At 44.6% G+C, this 22,234-nt stretch overlaps 1 protein-coding gene across 6 annotated transcripts in view; it reads left to right on the top strand.

The window, feature by feature from the left end:
* The window catches only part of TLR5 (toll like receptor 5), a 33,069-nt gene extending 20,068 nt beyond the window's left edge, over positions 1-13,001 (top strand). For 4 of the 6 annotated variants that reach the window (XM_034959195.2, XM_034959858.2, XM_055112320.2 and 1 more), the window contains 2 exons: positions 6,755-7,385; positions 10,270-13,001. In XM_034959195.2, coding sequence (XP_034815086.1) covers positions 7,375-7,385; positions 10,270-12,850 — 2,592 coding nt within the window. In that variant the 5' untranslated portion in view covers positions 6,755-7,374 and the 3' untranslated portion in view covers positions 12,851-13,001. 6 annotated transcript variants of the gene reach the window in all.
* The last annotated feature ends 9,233 nt before the right edge of the window (positions 13,002-22,234 follow it).

A 22,234-nucleotide genomic window follows, 5' to 3' on the forward strand; every position in this document is an offset into this window, starting at 1 on the left:
ATGTCTGCAGGGATTTCTCTGGTTTCATTATATGAGAATTTCCTTCTCGTGTTTGGATAAAATAGCAGCTGCAAAACTGTCAGCAACTTGGGGTCCAAGTTTGTTCTTTCCTGCAAATACTGGTAGTTCAATATTGGAACATATTTATATCTTAGAGTCACTTAAAATCCTCATTTCTGAAATCAAATTTTCTATTCTCTTTTCTTCTAGAATAGAGATCAGCAAACTACGGTCTGTGTTTGGACTGCAAAACCTAAAATATTTACCCTCTGGCCCTTTAGAGAAAACGTTTTCTATCTCCTGTTCTAGAGCCTAAAGTGTGATTGTTTAACAGAAACTAAGGGTCCTCAATGTGACATGGAGATGGACAGGCCTCAGGAAGTCAGCAAATTCTCTGAAACTGGGTTCAGAATTTGGTTTGTGATGCAAATGTGCATTTTTGTAGGAAAAAGGATCAAAGCTATCATCAGAGTCTCAAATGGGTCCAAGACTTCAAAAGGTCTAAAAACATGTTGTCTACTTATGGGCAGTGTGACTGAGCATGAGAGCCCACCATAACATCCTAGGTGTGAGCAATGAAGCCAACATGCTTACATGCCTTGTTAGGGCACTTCAGAATCTACTTCATACTATAAGATGTGGAAAAGGTTATGTGGAACCCAATACAAATATGGTCTTTCCATTACCATTTATTTTCCTCCTTGGGTGGCAAGGCCTGTTCTCCCCCACTATTCTTGTCTCATCTGAAATACATCTTCAGACTCTTCACCCCAGGTACCACTGAGTGAGGGCTCATGCTTCCTACCACACACCCTTATCTCTGCCTCCCAGGATTATATCAGCTTCTAGAATCACAGCCTTCCAATTGCACGCCAGGAACCCTGGAGCTGGATTTAGGGCCCATTGCAATAACTGCCTCTCATCTCACCCATTGTGACATCTGTCCCTCTCTTCATAGATTCTATTCTGCCCTTTTTAGGTTGGTTTATCATCATGATGCATATTTGATATTATTGAACACTGTGGGGTGTCAATGCTAAATGTGTAATTGAGGATGGCAGGGACAGAGCAGAGCACCTCCCATGGCACCTGAGAAAGCCTGTCCCAAACCTTGGAGGTAGGAGGGATGGTGCTTGCCTTTAGGAGTTTCTTCTGAACTGTAATACCCTCATCTGCCCTGATTGGTTTCTATTTTCTTTCAATAAGTCTTCATTTTATCTATTTGAGATCACTTTGAACTTTTATCCCATTTTCCAAAATGCAGCCTCCTGCCTGTGTGTGTCATCTATAAATACAAGGTCATTAGCTCTGAGGCCCATTTGAAACCACAAGAAATTCACTGAGACAGAAAGTGGCTACTTTGTTTGCATTACTCAATCTCATCACCTACAAAAGAAACAAACACTGGCCAGGCACATGCCTGTAATCCCAGCAGTTTGGGAGGCCGAGGAGGGCTGATTGCTTGAGCCCAGGAGTTCGAGACCATTCTGGGCAATATGGCAAAACCCTGTCTCTACAAAAAAAGTACAAAAATTAGCTAGCATGGTGGTATGCACCTGTGGTCCCAGCTATTCAGGAGGCTGAGGTAGGAGGATCACTTGAGCCCAGGAAATTGAGGCTGCAGTGAGCTGTAATCGCACCACTGCACTCCAGCCTGGACAGCAGAGTGAGACCCTGTCTCAAAACAAAACAATCACAAACTATGTAGGTGGAAAGAATACACAGGATTCGCAGAATTCCTGGCTTTAGTCATCAGAGTGCCTGTAAGGAATGTGGAAAAAGACCTTGAAGCTTTACCTCTCAGCACTGCAGCACTGTCAGACCCAGGCCTCTGTTTTATAACAAATATTTGAAATGACCTCTTTATTGTTTTGAAATGACATTCATAGATGTAACATAATCCACCTACATACATAATTTTATAGAAATCAATATACTGTCCTAACTTGGATATAAAAAAGAAATAAAAGGGGAAGTAATTTATAATGAGTTGGTACATGTCTCAATGTGTGAATGCTTATGTGCAACTAGAAGATGAAATGAGTTAAACACTCACACCTACTTATAAAGAAGATGCTTGGATTTAGGAGAAGTAAAATAATGTTCAACTGACCCTTCTTAAACATTTTTTTTCCAAGGCAGGGTCTTGCTCTGTCGCCCAGGCTGGAGTGCAGTGGCACAAACACAGCTCACTGCAGCCTCAAACTCCCAGGCTTAAGCTATCCTCTCACCTCAGCCTCCCGAGTAGCTGGGACTACAGGTATGCACCACCATGCCCAGCCAATTTTTGCATATTTTGGAGATATGGGTTTTTGCCATATTGCCCAGGCTGGTCTTAAACTTCTGGGATCAAGTGATCTACCTGCCTTGGCCTCCCCAAGTGCTGGGATTACTGGAGTGAACCTCCACACCCTGCCTCTTCTCAAACTTTTTTATTACACTTGACATTTTGAAATGAGGACTAAGTAAATTTGCTCACACATAAATGCTACCACCATATGATGCAGATGGGTACTGTTTGTGACATTGTTTGATTCTCCACAGAGGCACTGGCCATCATGAAGTGATTTTCTGAAATGGTGAATAACACTGTCAATAAAAAAAAAGTCAAACTCTTTAAAATATTTCGAGAGTTTATTCCAAGCCAAATGTGAGGACCATGACCTGTGACACAGCCCCAGGAGGTCCTGAGAACATGTGCCTAAGGTGTTTGGGCTACAGCTTGGTTTTGTATATTGTAGGGAGACACAAGACATCAGTCAGTCTATGTGGGGTATGCATTGGTTTGTCCAAAAGGTAGGACAACTCAAAGCCTGGGGCTTCCGGGTCATAGGTGGATTAAAAGACTTCCTGATTGGCAATTTGCTGAAAGAATCAAGTTTTTATCTAAAGGCCTGGAATCAAGGGGTTGTGAAGAAAGGTTCTTATGCAGATGAAGCCTCCAGGTAGCAGGCTTTAGAAAGAATAGATGGTAAATGTCTCTTTCATGAGAACTAAAAATGTGCCAGACTCTTAATTAAATCCCTCCTGGATCAGGAAAAGACCTGGAAAGGGAAGGGGATTCTCTACAGAATATAGATTTTCCCACAAGAGACAACTGTGCAGCGCCCTCTCAAAATATGTCAAAGAAATGTTCTATTTTGGGGTAAAATATTTAAATTTCTTTCAGGTCCTGCTATCTGTTGTGTTGATATCTTTTTATTTTATTTTATTTATTTTATTTTATTTTATTTTATTTTATTTTATTTTATTTTATTTTATTTTATTTTATTTTATTTTATTTTATTTTATTTTATTTTTGAGACAGTCTCACTCTGTTGCCAAGGCTGGAGTGCAGTGGCATGATCTCGGCTTACTGCAACCTCTGCCTCCTGGGTTCAAGTGATTCTCATGCTTCAACCTCCCAAGTACAGATGCCACCACCCCGCCCGGCTAATTTTTTGTATTTTTAGTAGAGACGGGGTTCCACCATATCAGCCAACCTGGTCTTGAACTCCTGACCTCAGATGATCTGCCCACCTTGGCCTCCCAAAGTGCTGGGATTACAGGCATGAGCCACTGTGCCAGGCCTGTTGTGTTGGTATCTTATTGCTACAAAGAGTCTGTTCTATCAGTCTGAAGATCTCTGTTTTAATGTTAACACTGGTCAGTTGTGCCTGAATTCCAAAGGGAGGAGGGTATAATGAGGCCTGTCTGACCCCCTCACCTTTCCCATCATGGCCTGAACTAGTTTTTCAGGGTTTTTTTTGGAATGTGCTTGGCCAAGAGAGGGGTGCATCAGTCAGTTGGGGAGCTTAGAATTTTATTTTTGGTTTATAACACTTTATTAAGGTCCAAACTAAACAAGGTAGTCTTTCCTAGATTGACACAGTAGTTGCATTCCTGAAAAATTCAGTATATATTAAAACAGTGCAAAAACTATTTTGTTAGCATGTAACACAAAGTTAGGTTCTGAGGTAATTTTGAGCAAGTTTTTGACCCTTGGGGACTTTGGGCAGGACGTCCTACAGCTGTGTGGATGCTGGCTGATTCTGCATGGTACGGGACTGTCATGCACGTGTCAACCAAAAATTAAATTCTAAGGCCACACAACCATCTGAATGGACTTTCTTTCTCTTCTTTTTCATTTCTTTTCTTTTCTTTTGAGATGGAGTCTCTCTCTGTCACCCAGGCTGGAGTGCAATGGCACAAACTCAGCTCACTGCAACCTCTGCCTCCTGGGTTCAAGCAATTCTCCTTCCTCAGCCTCCTGAGTAGCTAGGATTTCAGACATGTGCCACCATGCCTGGCTAATTTTTGTATTTTTAGTAGAGATGGGGTTTCACCATGTTGGCCAGGCTCGTCTCAAACCCCTGACCTCAGGTGATCTGCCTGCCTCAGCCTCCCAAAGTGCTGGGGTTACAGGCGTGAGCCACCGTGCCCGGCCCATCTGAATGGACTTCCTTCTAGGTCAGGGTACTCTAAAATTTAACCTAAAAGTCTGGTTTAGGCCATGATGGGAAGTGGAGGCTGAAAATGCCTCATTATACCCGTCAGCATTAACATCAACACAAACCTTAGGTCTGATGAGAGGCATTTATATTATATTCTCTGTAGCCTGCTACCTGGAGGCTTCATCTGCATGATCAAACTTTGGACTCCACAACCTCTTATCACAACCCAGACATTCTTCCCTATTGATAACTCTTTTTTTTTTTTTTTTTTTTTTTTTTTTTTGAGATGGAGTCTTGCTCTGTCACCCAGGCTGGAGTGCAATGGCACAAGCGCAGCTCACTGCAATCTCTGACTCCTGGGTTCAAGCAATTCTCCTTCCTCAGCCTCCTGAGTAGCTAGGATTTCAGGCATGCGCCACCATGCCTGGCTAATTTTTGTATTTTTAGTAGAGATGGGGTTTCGCCATGTTGGCCAGGCTGGTCTTCAACCCCTGACCTCAAGTGATCCACCTGCCTCAGCCTCCGAAAGTGCTGGGACTACAGGCGTGAGCCACCACGCCTGGCCTCTATTGATAACTCTTTCAACCAATTGCCAATTAGAAAAATTTTAAATCTACCCATAAATTGGAAGCTCCCTCACCCCTCAAGTTGTCTCATGCTTCTGGACCAGACCAATGTACATCTTAAATGTATTTGACTGATGTCTCATGTCTCCCAAAAATGTATAAAACCAAGCTGCACCCTGACCACCTTGGGCACATGTTCTCAGGGTCTCCTGAGGGCTGTGTCACAGGTCGTGGTCCTCGCATTTGGCTTGGAATAAACCTCTTTAAATATTTTCCAGAGTTTGACTCTTTTTTATTGACAGCGTTATTCACCATTTCGGAAAATCACTTCATGATGGCCAGTGCCTGTGTGGAGAATCACATATGTGGCACTCATATTTAGCTCAGAATAAATCTCTTCAAATATTTTAGTTTGGCTCTTTTCGTTGACATACATTATCATGACATCTTGATAACAGGGGAGATACCCACCCCTATCACTGTGACAACCAAAAATCATCCCTGCAAAATTACAGCTTCCTAGGAGGCAGCTGTCCCCATCAAGAGCCATGGCTTTTAGAGAGTGTTACAGATAAAATGCACTGAGGCAAAGGTCCTCGAACAGATCCAATCCCTTTATCCCTTCGTTGATGGCAGTGTTGTTCATTCAACATACTCTTTCCTTTTCTTTTTTCTTTTCTTTTCTTTTTTTTTTTTTTTTTTTTGTGAGCACTGTGTTTCTTTCTGTTTGCTGTATAGAGAATATAGTCTACCAGGGGACAGAGATGATATGTATTGAGAGGTGACAGCATGCTGGCAGCCCTCGCTCGCTCTCGGTGCCTCCTCAGCCTCACTGCCCACTCTGGCCGTGCTTGAGGAGCCCTTCAGCCCACCAGTGCACTGTGGGAGGCCCTCTCTGGGCTGGCTGAGGCCGGAGCAGGCTCCCTCTGCTTGCCAGGAGGTGTGGAGGGAGAGGCACAGGCGGGAACTGGGGCTGGGGTGCTCACGGGCCAGTGCGAATTCCGGGTGGGTGTGGGCTCGGCAGGCCCTAACTCGGAGTGGCCAGGGGCAGTGAGGGGCTTAGCACCCGGGCCAGGAGCTGCGGAGGGGGGCCCGGGTCCCCCAGCACTGCCGGCCCCGCCCGCACCACACTCGAATTCTCGACGGGCCTCAGCCGCCTGCCTGCCGGGCAGGGCTCGGGACCTGCAGCCCACCATACCCGAGTCCCCCTGTGGTGGGCTCTCGCGTGGCCAAGCCTCCCCAACGGGTGCCGCCCCCTGCTCCACGGCGCCCGGTCCCATCGACCACCCAAGGACTGAGGAGCGCAGGCGCGTGGGGCGGGACTGGCGGGCAGCTCTGCCCCTAGCCCTGACGCGGGATCCACTACGGGAAGCCAGCTGGGCTCCTGAGTCAGGTGGGGACTTGGAGAAATTTTATGTCTAGGTAAAGGATTGTAAATACACCAATCAGCACCCTGTGTCTAGCTCAAGGTTTGTAAATGCACTAATCAGTGCTCTGTGTCTAGCTAATCTATTGGGGACTTGGAGAACTTTTGTGTCTAGCTCAGGGATTGTAAATGCACCAATCAGCACCCTGTCAAAACGGACCAATCAGCTCTTTGTAAAACAGACCAATCAGTTCTCTGTAAAATGGACCAATCAGCAGGCTGTCGGTGGGGCCAGAGAAGGAAATGAAAGCAGGCTGCCCGGCCAGCAGTGGCAACCCACTGCAGTCGTCTTTCACACCATGGATGGTTTGTTCTTTTGCTCTTTGCAGTAAATCTTGCTGCCCCTCGCTCTTTGGGTCTGCACTACGTTTATGAGCTGTAACACTCACTGTGAAGGTCTGCAGCTTCACTCCTGAGGCCAGCAAGACCATGAACCCACGGGGAGGAATAAACAACTCCGGATGGGAAGAATGAACAACTCCAGACGCGCCACCTTAAGAGCTGTAACACTCATGGTGAAGGTCTACAGCTTCACTCCTGAAGCCAGCGAGGCCATGAGCCCCCCAGAAGGAAGAAACTCCGAACACGTCCAAACATCAGAAGGAACAAACCCCAGACACACCACCTTTAAGAACTGTAACACTCACCGTGAGGGTCCACGACTTCACTCTTGAAGTCAGTGAGACCAAGAACCCACCAATTTCGGACACAGTATGATAAATAAGCAAATAGACAAGACAATTAAGAGCTTGTGATCATTGCTTTGATGGAAATAAGATGGTTTTTGAAAGAGTAACACGGCGGGGGATTTATTTCAAATAGTGTGTGCAGGAGAAGGCTTGCTGGGGAAACACTGATGTGAGATCCCGCCGCACTAAGAGCAGAGAGAAGAGGGTTCACATGAAGGAAGCAGCACTTGCCAAGGTCCCGAGGCTGGAAAGAGTTTGGAATGCGTACCATGTGTGTATTTCAGGATGGCTGGTACTTCCACCCTAGGACCTTGGTGCTGGCTGCTCCTTTCCCTCAAATATTGGGCCTCTCCACATCCTTTCCTTACTTCCGTTAGACACCTGCTCTAATCTCATTACATCAGAGACACCTTTCCTGACTCCTCTCTATAACAGCAGCCACCACCCGAGCCATGGCACCCCCATCTCCTTTTTCCCACTTTACTTTCTTCCATTGCATTTACCTCTACCTGTCAGTACCTATTTCCTCTTCCTTTTGTTGTCTATCACCTCTTCCGTCCACCAGAATGTAAGCTCCATGAGGGCAGGCTTGGTCCATTTTGCTCACAGCTGTATCTCCAGCTCCTAAAACAATGCCTGAGGCTTGGTGTGCTGGCTCATGCTTGTAATCCCAGCACTTTGAGAGGCCAAGGCCAGTGGATCACTTGAGGTCAGGAGTTCAAGACCGGCCTGGCCAACATGGTGGAACCCCATCTCTACTAAAAATACAAAAATTAGCTGGGCGTGCTGGCACACATTTCTAATCCAAGCTACTCAGGAGGCTGAGGTGGGAGGATCACTGGAACCCGGGAGGCGGAGGTTGCAGTGAGCTGAGATAGCACCGCTGCACTGCAGCCTGGGTGACAGAGTGAGACCCTGTCTCAAATAAATAATAAATAAAACAGTGCCTGACACATAATGGGTGCTCAGCAAATTTTTTTTAATGAGTTATTGAGGAGAAAAACTATTCAAGATAATGTTGACAAGACAGCCAAGAGCTGAATCATGTAAGTACTCACAGGATTTTATTCCAAGTACAGCAGGAAGGAAGGGAAGGGCCCTGTACAAAGAAGAATGATATCAACGAGATTATGTTTTTGAAAGAACATGCTGGCTGCTGGCTGGAAAATGAAAGCAAGGCCAGAAATAAGAGAGCCAGTGAGGAGTCTCCAGTCTGGCCCACGCAAAGAGATGGCGGCGGCTTACAGTAGGGCAGTGGATAGGCTTGGGAGGTGGCACCAACAGGACTTGCTGAGGGATTGGCTATTGGGGGGATGTTTAAAAGAATGATGTTTAAAAGACTCTGCTGTGTTGTCACCCTCAGACTCTGGATGGATACGGTGAAGCCATTTACGGAGATGGGGGAGAAATTCAGAGTGGTGATAAACATTCTCACCAAGTTTTTCCTAACAATTATTAGATGCCTGAGTTTGAAACTTTGAGTCAATCCAGGCATCCATGCCTACTTCTGATTTGCTGTAGCTTGTGTGCCACAGCCTCCCAGTTTCTGTGGAAACCCCACCATACATCAGCCCCAGCACAAAGCACAACCTCGTCAGAGCTAGCCCACCTCCAGCACCGTGACTGCTCCAGGCTTAATCTCTCCTGGTGTTGACACTTTTGCCAGTGATGGTGTCTCATGGGATTCATGCTCTTTATAAACCATTGCCTTCTTCCTATTTCTTTCATTTATTTTTCCTCTCATTCTCCTGCCCTCTGAGCTATATAACTCTTCCTTTACCTTCCAACAGAGGCCTTTCATTACATTTAGAGCAAATGGAATGCCATAGTAGGCACCAAAGATGGAGGTGCTATGCAAATAATAGACACCAAGCTCTCTGCGGGTGGGGTCCTTGTGTGTTTTCTCTTCATAGCACCCAGCACAATACTTGGAACATAAGCCAGACACATTCATTGAGCACCATTTCTGCTGCACCCATGAAAAAAACACTCAACCCAGACAGATGGTCAGCTCCCCGACAGGACTTAAGCAAGTGGGCCAGTCTCTGTTTATTGTTGTACACTCACACAATCACACAGCTGCCAGGCGAGCACTAGGCACTTATCACACTTTTATTAAACCGATCACATCTGGCTCTTTGTGGGGTGCCAGAAAGTGCCCAATTTCTGCATGATGGGATGGACCGTGTGTGGAGTAAGGTCGGATAAATGGAGATGGGCCAGTAGCCTAGACAAATTAAGTGAGAAAAACAGTGAATTTATTTTCCACTCATCAGCCGAGCTTTCTGTGGGCTAGGAACGGGGTGCCCGGCTGAAGTGAAGCAACATTGTGTCTCTTCCTGCTGTTTTCTCCAACTCCCCTCAGCAAATCATGAATGAATAAACAAACGAATGAATGAACAAACATAGAGTTATTATAAGGATTAAGTGAAGGCAGGGTGCAGTGGCTCATGCCTGTAATCCCAGCATGTTGGGAGGCCAAGGTAGGAGGATCGCTTGAGCTCAGGAGTTGAAGACCAGCGTGGGCAACAAAGCGAGACCCCCATCTCTATATTTTTATTTTAATTTAGAATAATAAATAAAATTTTTTTAAAAGAAAAGATTAAGTGAAATGTTTTTTAAGTACCTAGAATAGTGCCTAGTATACAGAAAATTCAACATAAGTGTTTGATAGAGAGCAAGAATAGGCCAGGTGTGGTGACTCACATCTGTAATCCCAACACTTTGGGAGGTTGAGGCGGGCAGGTCACTTGAGCCCACAAGTTGGAGACCAGCCTGGGCAACATGGTGAAACCCCATTTCTACTAAAAATACAAAAATTAGCCGGGTACAGTGGCACGTGCCTGTAGTTCCAGCTAATCAGGAGGCTGAGATGGAAGGATGGCTTGAACCCGGGAGGCGGAGGTGGCAGTGAGCTGTGATCGTGCCACTGCACTCCAGCCTGGGCAACAGAGCAAGACCCTGTCTCAAAAAAAACAGAAAGAGAGTAAGAATAGTTTTGTCTGTATCTGCCAACAGCCACGTCTGTGGAGTCAGAGGAATGAAGGGGTCAAAGGGAGCAGGCACATCATAGAGAATACCCCAAGATCTGAAGACCCCAGTGCAATACCTCGAGCTTAAATGCCTGTGTTTTCATTCTCCCTTCTTCTCCATAGGATCATGGGAGACCACCTGGACCTTCTCCTAGGAGTGGTGCTCATGGCCGGTCCTGTGTTTGGAATTCCTTCCTGCTCCTTTGATGGCCGAATAGCCTTTTATCGTTTCTGCAGCCTCACCCAGGTCCCCCAGGTCCTCAACACCACTGAGAGGCTCCTGCTGAGCTTCAACTATATCAGGACAGTCACTGCTTCATCCTTCCCCTTTCTGGAACAGCTGCAGCTGCTGGAGCTCGGGAGCCAGTATACCCCCTTGACTATTGACAAGGAGGCCTTCAGAAACCTGCCCAACCTTAGAATCTTGGACCTGGGAAGTAGTAAGATACACTTCTTGCATCCAGATGCTTTTCAGGGACTGTTCCATCTGTTTGAACTTAGACTGTATTTCTGTGGTCTCTCTGATGCTGTATTAAAAGATGGTTATTTCAGAAATTTAAAGGCTTTAACTCGCTTGGATCTATCCAAAAATCAGATTCGTAGCCTTTACCTTCATCCTTCATTTGGGAAGTTGAATTCCTTAAAGTCCATAGATTTTTCCTCCAACCAAATATTCCTTGTATGTGAACATGAGCTTGAGCCCCTGCAAGGGAAAACGCTCTCCTTTTTTAGCCTCGCAGCTAATAGCTTGTATAGCAGAGTCTCAGTGGACTGGGGAAAATGTATGAACCCATTCAGAAACATGGTGCTGGAGATACTAGATGTTTCTGGAAATGGCTGGACAGTGGACATCACAGGAAACTTTAGCAATGCCATCAGCAAAAGCCAGGCCTTCTCTTTGATTCTTGCCCACCACATCATGGGTGCCGGGTTTGGCTTCCATAACATCAAAGATCCTGACCAGAACACATTTGCTGGCCTGGCCAGAAGTTCAGTGAGACACCTGGATCTTTCACATGGGTTTGTCTTCTCCCTGAACTCACGAGTCTTTGAGACACTCAAGGATTTGAAGGTTCTGAACCTTGCCTACAACAAGATAAATAAGATTGCAGATGAAGCATTTTACGGACTTGACAACCTCCAAGTTCTCAATTTGTCATATAACCTTCTGGGGGAACTTTACAGTTCGAATTTCTATGGACTACCTAAGGTAGCCTACATTGATTTGCAAAAGAATCACATTGGAATAATTCAAGACCAAACATTCAAATTCCTGGAAAAATTACAGACCTTGGATCTCCGAGACAATGCTCTTACAACCATTCATTTTATTCCAAGCATACCTGATATCTTCTTGAGTGGCAATAAACTAGTGACTTTGCCAAAGATCAACCTTACAGCGAACCTCATCTACTTATCAGAAAACAGGCTAGAAAATCTAGATATTCTCTACTTTCTCCTACGGGTACCTCATCTCCAGATTCTCATTTTAAATCAAAATCGCTTATCCTCCTGTAGTGGAGATCAAACCCCTTCAGAGAATCCCAGCTTAGAACAGCTTTTCCTTGGAGAAAATATGTTGCAACTTGCCTGGGAAACTGAGCTCTGTTGGGATGTTTTTGAGGGACTTTCTCATCTTCAAGTTCTGTATTTGAATCATAACTATCTTAATTCCCTTCCACCAGGAGTATTTAGCCATCTGACTGCATTAAGGAGACTAAGGCTCAACTCCAACAGGCTGACAGTTCTTTCTCACAATGATTTACCTGCTAATTTAGAGATCCTGGACATATCCAGGAACCAGCTCCTAGCTCCCGATCCTGATGTATTTGTATCACTTAGTGTCTTGGATATAACTCATAACAAGTTCATTTGTGAATGTGAACTTAGCACTTTTATCAAGTGGCTTAATCACACCAATGTCACTATAGCTGGGCCTCCTGCAGACATATATTGTGTGTACCCTGACTCACTCTCTGGGGTTTCCCTCTTCTCTCTTTCCACGGAAGGTTGTGATGAAGAGGAAGTCTTAAAGTCCCTAAAGTTCTCCCTTTTCATGGTATGCACTGTCACTCTGACTCTATTCCTCATGACCATCCTCACAGTCACAAAGTTCCGGGGCTTCTGTTTTATCTGTTATAAGACAGCCCAGAGACTGGTGTTCAAGGACCATCCCCAGGGCACAGAACCTGATATGTACAAATATGATGCCTATTTGTGCTTCAGCAGCAAAGACTTCACATGGGTGCAGAATGCTTTGCTCAAACACCTGGACACTCAATACAGTGACGAAAACAGATTCAACCTGTGCTTTGAAGAAAGAGACTTTGTCCCAGGAGAAAACCGCATTGCCAATATCCAGGATGCCATCTGGAACAGTAGAAAGATTGTTTGTCTTGTGAGCAGACACTTCCTTAGAGATGGCTGGTGCCTTGAAGCCTTCAGTTATGCCCAGGGCAGGTGCTTATCTGACCTTAACAGTGCTCTCATTATGGTGGTGGTTGGGTCCTTGTCCCAGTACCAGTTGATGAAACATCAATCCATCAGAGGCTTTGTACAGAAACAGCAGTATTTGAGATGGCCTGAGGATCTCCAGGATGTTGGCTGGTTTCTTCATAAACTCTCTCAACAGATACTAAAGAAAGAAAAAGAAAAGAAGAAAGACAATAACATTCCGTTGCAAACTGTAGCAACCATCTCCTAATCAAAGGAGAAATTTCCAACTTATCTCAAGCCACAAATAACTCTTCACTTTGTATTTGCACCAAGTTATCATTTTGGGGTCCTCTCTGGAGGGTTTTTTTTTTCTTTTTGCTACTTTGAAAACAACATAAATCTCTCAATTTTCATATCAACACCATGTTCTGTCTCACTAACCTCCAAATGGAAAATAATAGATCTAGAAAATTGCAACTGCCCTTGGAGGTTTCCAGTCTCCACTGATTTTCTTTCAGATCCAATAATACCGTTCTGTCCTGCTGTGTTGATTATGGAATGTATCCTAATCATGGGAAGGGCACCTTGGGAGAAGTTGCAGATGGCTGACGTGCTTTCTCTAGCATTCAGCTAAAAAATGGGATGGTCCATGATTCTGCGTTCTCTGTGTTCTGCAAAACAACATTAAGTAGAAAACAAACAGAAGCAGAGGCACATTTCCTTCTTTTGCCACAGAAACAATGCCACTGTTGAGTGCAAGTCACACTTTGTCTTATAGATAAGAGGTGGCCCCAATGAAGCTGGAATGAATGAGTCACTACCTGTCTTGTGGCTGTACTGCACTTCATGTTCTTACCTTCAGCTTCTCCAGGTCTCGCCCTAGTGAGCCAAGAACTTTCTCTCACATGCTGCCTTTATTTAAGCCTGGCCTTCAAGACCTTCCATGATTTATCACCAACCTACCTTTTCAGCTTTATTTCCTAGCACACCTCATTGATCAGCTGCTCAGGCTGTTGCATGAAGAACATGGACTTCGCACACAGATCCTGGGTTGAGTTCTGAGTCAGCTGTGTATTAGCCATGCAACCTTGGCCTTGGTATGCCCTTGCTGGACCTACATTTTCTCACATAACAGCATCTATGTCATAGAATTCCTGTGAAAATTAAATTGGCCAAGGATGTCAGGGCTTCTCAGAGCTTTTCCTTCGTTGCCCTAATGACCACAAGAGAACACATACACTGAAGGCCTTCTGGGGGCAGTTGCAATTTCACTGAAGTTGTATTTTTTTATCTTAAATGAAATCTATGTGTATTTTCCATTCTGTTCTTTTTTTCATGTTTATTAACATAGAAGTGTGTTTTTGCAAAAGGATTAAGAACACTTAAAACAAGGAAACTGTGCCAAAATTACCCCATAGCTTCACACACTGCCTCCTCCAAGTCCAGCATAACTCCAGGTCAGCTCCTGCAGTTTGAGGGGTACACATGGGTCTGGGACTCAGCTCTCCAAACTGTCACCTTCTTCCCCTCACTGGGCCCCTCAATCCTGACTCCTCCAACACACACACATGCACACACACACACACAGGCTATTCTCATCCCAACTTCTTTTGGCCACTTCTAATCAATGAGACCGAGCTTGCCCTGCACCCAGCGATGGCATTATTTTCACACACACCATGCAGTCCCCACTCTACCTCTTTCCTCTGGATTCTTCTCCCATCTCTGCGCATCCATCCTACGTTTTCTTCAAAATCCAGCCCATGAAGCTCCCTGGGATCCCTAACCCAAAGTCCTCTCTCCCTTTTGTGAAAACTCTTGACACTTCATCTGGTCTTTTAAAAGTAGCACTTACTACTACTTCCTGTCTCCTTTTTTCTGAGCCTGCCCGGCCGCCCGCCTCTCTGGAAGATAAGTTCCCTGAGGAAAGACCTTGTCTTCTGTGTCCTGCCCTCACTGGCTGTAGCAGATCACTTATGGTTTTGGGACCATTCAAGGGTTTCCCACCTACACATCTGCCCATGCTTCTTCCTCCCCATGGAATTTCTTCTCCCCATCCTACCACTTGTCTGCCTGGTGAATTTCCTTGTTTAGCAAGACTGCCCATCCCTCATGACCCCAGTGACAGATTTTCTGTCACTGATACATGACATTGTGTTGTGCCAGTGTGTTTATGTATGTGTGTGGACGGCTTAGTTTGTGAGACACTGCAGTCAGGACCTTGTCTTGTTCATCTGTGTATCGCAGGCCCAGTTTGGTGCCTGGCCCACAGTATGTGCTTAATAAATGTCTTGTGGATGAATGAAGTATATTGGGAAGCCCAGCCTCCCTCATGTCAACACCTGCTGTTATTAGACTTTCCACTGGAGGGGCAGGGAAGATGAGGGCCTGAGAGAGCAAGATATCCATGGAGGTGCTGAGTGGTAAGCTGAAAAGGGCAGGAGACCACAGGCTGTCAGACACCCCTGAACACTATTTCAAATGGCCAGGCATGGCACAGGCCTCCTGGGTAGTGGGACAGTGGCAGCCTGGATTAGCAGCTAGGAACGGGGCTAGAATGGAGAGCTGAAGGGGTGGGGAGGAAAAGAGAACCCACATGAATTTGCAGTGAATAAGGTCTCCTGGAACCCTGTGCTAAGAAATACAGTAAAACAGGGCCAGGCACTGGTGGCTCATGCCTGTAATCCCAGCACTTTAGGAGGCTAAGGTGGGCCAATCACTTGAGGTCAGGAGTTTGAGACCAGCCTGCCCAACATGGTGAAACCCCGTTTCTACTAAAAATACAAAAATTAGCTGGGTGTGGTGGTGCACACCTGTAATCTCAGCTACTAGGGAGGCTGAGGCAGGAGAATTCCTTGAACCCAAGAGGCGGAGATTGCAGTGAGCCAAGATGGCGCTACTGCACTCCTGGGTGACAGAGCGAGATCCTAACTCAAAAAAAAAAAAAAAAAAAAAAAGGAAGGAAGGAAGGAAGGAGACAAAACAAAAGTATACTGTGTCAGTAACAGGTATAACCACAAATCAGGAAGACTGTGGAAAGACCACTCTGCTTGGTTCATGCCCTCCTGTCCCACCTGCTGCTCAGCCATGGTTTTCCCCCAGCTCTAGGGGGCGGGAGGGGCACCCAGGACACTGAAGAAATCTCCTGGTCAGAACACCTTGTATGAACAGGACTCCTAGGGAAAGGGGTTTCCTAGTCCGGCTAGGGGCTGGAGGTAGTGCTACACCAGGGACCTCCCTTGGTTTGGGTGACCATCGCTATGACTCTATTTTCCAGACCAAACCTCAGACATGTAAAATGACAAGTGCAGGTGTCTTTACAGGAAGAACAAGCTGAAACACAGATAACTCTCAACATAGGAAAGGAGTCTATCCCACAGCCTTTTCTAATCTTCTTATTTAAAAACACGAATTACAGGTAATTTTCCTAATGAAACACATTTAAAAGGCATCTTTTGTGGTCTCTGTATAGAGTGTATGGGGGACCTGTTCACGTCTACATCCTAGCCACTGTTGGATTCAACATACCACTCTATTTCAAAACTCCCCTTTTCTGGCAAAGATCCAAAACTTACTAAAATTCTTTTGTCTTCTTTTCCATGGTCAGGCCCAGCAGTTGGAATTCTTTTTGAGGCCATTTTCCCAAGTCTTTATCACGTCACAAGACTTGCTGCGTACATGGCAAAAGGAAGGCCCAACGGAGCCACATTGGGAAGTGGGCCCTGGGGAGTCTGCTGAGACACTGGTTGCTAAGTGACTGCCCTGTCTTCCATGGCGCAGTGATTCAAAGCCAGGCCTCAGGAAATAGATAAATTCCACATAGCACAGACCTCTGGGGTCACTCCAAAATGGTGAGAAACTACCAACAGTTCAATCTCAGAATGGCTAGAGCTTTCTGTAGTTGAAACTGCAACTATTCTGGAAAGATCTAGAATATTGACTAGAGCTGCTGAAAACTTCAAAGAGAATCCCACTCATGCCAAATACAACTGACTCTGAAAATCTCTTGCCAACCACGTGCACTTGCAGTGAAGAATGTTTTTAGAGAGTCTTGATATTATGTAAAGCAAATGCGGTTTGAAGTTTTAAATCATGAAAGAACCACGTTAAGAGGACAAGAGACTGTGGAGTAAAAGTTTAAGATAGTTAAATGCTCATGTACCACAATGTAAAATTGATTACAAAAAAGTCTACAATATTAAATCAAGAAATAGTGTTCCAAATATATATATTTAGAAGTATGAAAATGCCAGAAGAAAGAACCATACAAATTAATGATGATTGCCTGAGGAAGTTCTGCCCAGTTCTTCCATTGGGAGCATCTAGAAAAGCTGGAGAAACTATTTTTTTAGAATCTATTTAAACACACGGGAAAGTTGCAAGGTAGTAAATAGGGCCAAGAGGCAAGAGAAGAAGGAAATCGAGAAAGCTGACTACATTGCAATTAAGACCATCTATTACCAAAAAAAGACTATCAGTGAATGAAAAGGGAAACTTTAGCATGGAGGGAGATATTTGTAATACACGTATCCAAAAAGGACTCACAGGCAAAATCTAAAAGAACTTCTACAAATCAATAAGAAAAAGACTACAGAAAAGAAAAATGGACATGACACTTAAGAATTTCACAAAAGGCTACCCAATGTCCAATAAGGAAACGAAAAGATATTCAACCTCCTTTAGTCATCAGAGACATGCAAATTGATACCACATTGCAATCCCACTACCCACCCACCAGAATGGCTAAAATTAAGATGACTGACAGTACCAAGTATTGGCAAGGCTGGGGAGCAATTGAAACTTTCCTGCATGATTGGTGAGAATGTAAATTGGCATACTATAAAGCAGGGTTCCCCAACCCCCGGGCCATGGACCCATACTGGTCTGTTAGGAAGCGGGTCACATAGCAGGAGGTGGGCGGCAGGCTAGCAAGCTAAACTTCATCTGTGTTTGCAGCCACTCCTCATCGCTTGCATTACTGCCTGAGCTCCGCCTCCTATCAGATCAGCTGCGGCATTAGATTCTCATAGGAGCTTGAACTTCGTGTACGAGGGATCTAGGTTGTTTGACCCTTATGAGAATCTAATGCCTGATGATCCATCATTGTCTTCCATCACCCCCAGATGGGACCATCTAGTTGCAGGAAAACAAGCTCAGGGATCCCACTGATTCTACATTGTGGTGAGCTGTATAATTATTTCATTATATATTACAATGTAATAATAATAGAAATAAAGTGCACAATAAATGTAATGGGCTCGAATCATTCTGAAATCACCCCACCCCTATCCCCTGCCAGTCGGTGGAAAAATTGTCTTCCATGAAACTGGTCCCTGGTGCCAAAAAGTTGAAGACTGCTACTTTTATTTTTTATTTTGTTTTATTTTTTAGATGAAGTCTAACTCTGTTGCCCAGGCTGGAGTGCAGCGGCACAATCTCAGCTCACTGTAACCTCCACCTCCCAGGTTTAAGCAATTCTCCTGCCTCAGACTCCCAACTAGCTGGGATTACAGGTGCGTGCCACCACACTCAGCTAATTTTTTTGTCTTTTTAGTAGAGATGGAGTTTCACCACGTTGGCCAGACTGGTCTTGAACTCCTGACCTTGAGCGATCTGCCTGCCTGGGCTCCCAAAGTGCTGGGATTACAGGCGTGAGCCACTGTGCCCAGCCAGAGACTGCTACTTTAAAGAACAGTTAGTCGTCTACTAAAGTTGAACCACACATGCCCTGTGATGCTGAAATTCTACTCATAAGTCTATACACACTAGAAATCCATGCACTTATGCGCGAAAACACACATAGAAAAACGTTGGTAGCAGCATTATTTGTAGTAGCCAACATTGGAAACCACCCACATGTCCGTCAACCACAAAATGGATCAATAAATTGTGGTAATTGAAAGCCCTACAGAAATGATAATTAGCCAATTATAGCTACATGTAACAACATAAGTGAATCTTGAAAAAAACGTTAAGTCAAAGAAGCAAGGCATAATGATGAAATACCAAGTGGTTGCAATTTGAGAAATTTTAACAAGGCAGAACTCATCTGTGGTGATAATGAGGACAGTAGCCACCTCTGGGGAGGAGCGGTAGCGCTGGAGGGGGCTTCCAGGATGCTGTGTATGTTTTATGGCCTGACCTGGGTGACAGCAACACTTTTGTAATACATCTTATCAGCACTGATGAATTTGTTCACTTTTCTGTGAGATAGTAGTTTTCCATTTAAAAAATAATTTTTTTTTTTTTTTGAGATGGAGTCTCACTCTGTCACCCAGGCTGGAGTGCAGTGGCGCGATCTTGGCTCACTGCAACCTCTGCCTCCTGGGTTGGAGAAATTCTCCTGCCTCAGCCTCCCAAGTAGCTAGGATTACAGGTGCATGCCACCAGGCTCAGATAATTTTTGTATTTTTAGTACAGACAGGGTTTCACCATGTTGGCCAAGCTGGTCTTGAACTCCTGACCTCAGGTGATCCACCCACCTCGGCCTCCCAGAGTGTTGGGATATGAATTAGACAGATTTGTTGGTTAAAGGAATAGAAACATGTAGCAGACTAATTCATGTAGAGCTTATGGGACATTCTTCCCAAGATACCTTATTTTTGTCAGGGATTGCCTCTGATCTAAATGTGTTTCCATGCTCTGCTCCCACCAAAGGAAAAACACAAGTGATTATCCTGGAGGGCTTAGGGAGATTGGAGGAGTCAGGGAACTGCAAGCTTTTATTATGAGTATGTGATATTATTTAAAGTTTAACTCTGTGCATGCATTTCAGTAATAATACTTAAAACAGACAAAAACAAAAATAAATATGTACTTAGATAAAATTGAGATAGTAACTCCTGCCCTTGGCAGAAGACAATCTAGAAATAATTAGCCAAAATTCTAAAATTAAGCCACCAACAAAAAAAATTATTTCAACAGGTGAATATACATACACATGATATACACACACATATATAATGTATAGATCATATAATATATTTTATGTATAATGTTTTACCCAATTTTATTTTTCTTAAGATTAAAGGCACTTTTAATCTCTTTTACTTAGCAATTAAATATTTGATTTCTTCATGGCCACAATAACTTCCATTTAGATAGACCTTTTAAGAAGTTAAATATTTTTATTTCACAGAAAATTCCATGGAAAGAACTCACTAAGGCTTCCATGGTCCTCTCAGACACCACAGTCCAGGAGAGTCTGACAAGGTGGCTTTATTCCTGAAACTCAGGGACCTGATCCAACGCGCTGGAAATTGTGTTTCTTTTCCCAGCTCAGGCTATTCACCTCAGGCCCCTGTTTTCCTGTCTCCTCCCCAGGAAGGTTGTGATAAAAATCAATGACATCATGTCTCATCGGGCCCTAGCCACCCTTCAGGAAGCAGGTGCTTTGGCTGAGTAGAGGCTGGGGCATTTTTCTGCTGCGCTGGCCTGCATCTGCCTTTCGAGTAGCCCTAGGGGCCTAACACTTGAGGTCACCTTCATGGTTTTTCCAGTGACCTTGGCCATTAATGAGCTCCCACCGCTTTCCCCAGCTGCAGCTGTATTATAGCGCCAGAGTCTTCCAAGCCTGCAGGTTGTGCCAAGCCTGGAGGGATTTGCAAAAGTAAGTAGCCAGTGGTTTCCGTGCACTGGTCCCTGTGAAAAGAAAAGAAGCTTTTTGGAGTGGGAACTAGGGATCACCACTGGTGATTTAAGGAAGACACTCAGGCTTAGGTGTGAAACAAAGGAGGAGAAGCTGGTGTGGGGAGTTCCTGGCTGGCAAGGGACTTGCCTTGAGCCTCGGGTGGGGAGTTCCCCAGCTGGCTTCTTCTGGGCTTGGAATGAGAATGCGGAGTTGCAGTTTTAGCTGTGTGTTGTTTCACCCCTTGGAGCTTCAGGGTTTGGTTTGTTGTTGTTGTTGTTTTCCCCCAGCATTAAAATGTATATAGAACTAATTAGCACAGTTCCTAGCACAAAATAAATGCACATTAACACCTGGTAGTGCAGAGAGAGAAACTATGTTGTAGAAAAGTTGACCATCTAGGTTCTCTGGGCTCCACAGGTCTGCTTCTAGTTCCCCTGGTCTGGACACAGTTCCTTGTCCCTGGGGTGAATCTAATCTCTTTGGAGGTCAAGGCAATACGTCTGGAAATCTGAGAAGAAAATCAGTAAACTGGGTTTTTCTTAAACATACAATAAAATGGATACATTCTAAGTGTAAATTTCAATGTCTACACCCATGTAACCATTACCTCCATCAGCATATAGAATGTTTCCTTTACTCCAGAAAGTTGCCTCTTTCGCTTTCTGCCAATCCTTACCCCTGCCCCAACTCAGACAACCACTGTTGTAATCTATCAACATAGATTGATTTTGGCTGCTCTAGAACTTCACATCAATGGAATCATTCAATCAACATTTTGCATCTGTCTTCCTTTACGTAACATAATTTTTTTGAGATGCTTCCAGGATATTATAATATCAGTGAGTTTTCCTTTTTATTGCAGTGTGGATATATTACAATTTATTTATCCAGTCTCCTGTTGAGGGACACCTGGGTTGTTTCCAGTTTTTAGCTATTAGAAATAAAGTTACTATGTCCATTCATTTACAAATCTTTTTGTGGACATGTTTTCCTTTCTCTTGGATAAATATGTAGGAGTAAAATTGCCAGGTCATAAGGTATGTTTTCCTGTTGTATTAGTCTGTTTTCATGCTGTTGATAAAGACATACCTGAGACTGGGCAATTTACAAAAGAAAGAGGTTTATAGGCCAGGCACAGTGGTTCACACCTGTAGTCCCAGCATTTTGGGAGGCTGAGGTGTGTGGATCACCTGAGGTCAAGAGTTTGAGACCAGCCTGGCCAACATGGCGAAACCCCGTCTCTACTAAAAATACAAAAATTAGCCAGGCATGGTGGCATGTGCCTGTAATCCCATCTACTAGGGGGGCTGAGGCAGGAGGATCACTTGAACCCGGGAGGCGGAGGTTGCAGTGAGCTGAGATTGTGCCACTGCACAATCTGCACTGCAGCCTGGGCAACAGAGCAAGACTTCATCTCAAAAAAAAAAAAAAAAAGAAAGAGGTTTGTTGGACTTACAGTTCCATGTGGCTGGGGAGGCCTCACAATCATGGTGGAAGGTGAAAGGCATGTCTCACATGGTGGCAGACAAGAGAAGAGAGCTTGTGCAGGGAAACTCCCCCTTACTACACCATCAGATCTCATGAGACTCATTTGCTATCATGAGAACAGCACAGGAAAGACGTGACCCTATGATTCAATTACCTTTCACTAGGTCCCTCCCACAACACATGGAAATTCAAGATGAAATTTGGGTGGGGACACAGCCAAACCATAACATTCTGCCCCTGGCCCCTCCCAAATTTCATGTCCTCACATTTCAAAGACAATCATGCCTTCCCAACAGTCCCCCAAAGTCTTAACTCATTTTAGCATTAACTGAAAAGTCCAGAGTCTAATGTCTCATCTGAGACCAGGCAAGTCCCTTCTGCCTATGAGCCTGTAAAATCAAAAGCAAGTTAGTTACTTCCTAGATACAATGAGAATACAGGCATTGGGTAAATACAGCCATTCCAAATGGGAGAAATTGGCCAAAATTAAGGGGTTACAGGACCCATGCAAGTCTGAAATCCAACAGGGTGGTC

This window comes from Pan paniscus, chromosome 1, assembly GCF_029289425.2.
Source record: "Pan paniscus chromosome 1, NHGRI_mPanPan1-v2.0_pri, whole genome shotgun sequence".
Lineage (NCBI taxonomy): Eukaryota > Metazoa > Chordata > Mammalia > Primates > Hominidae > Pan > Pan paniscus.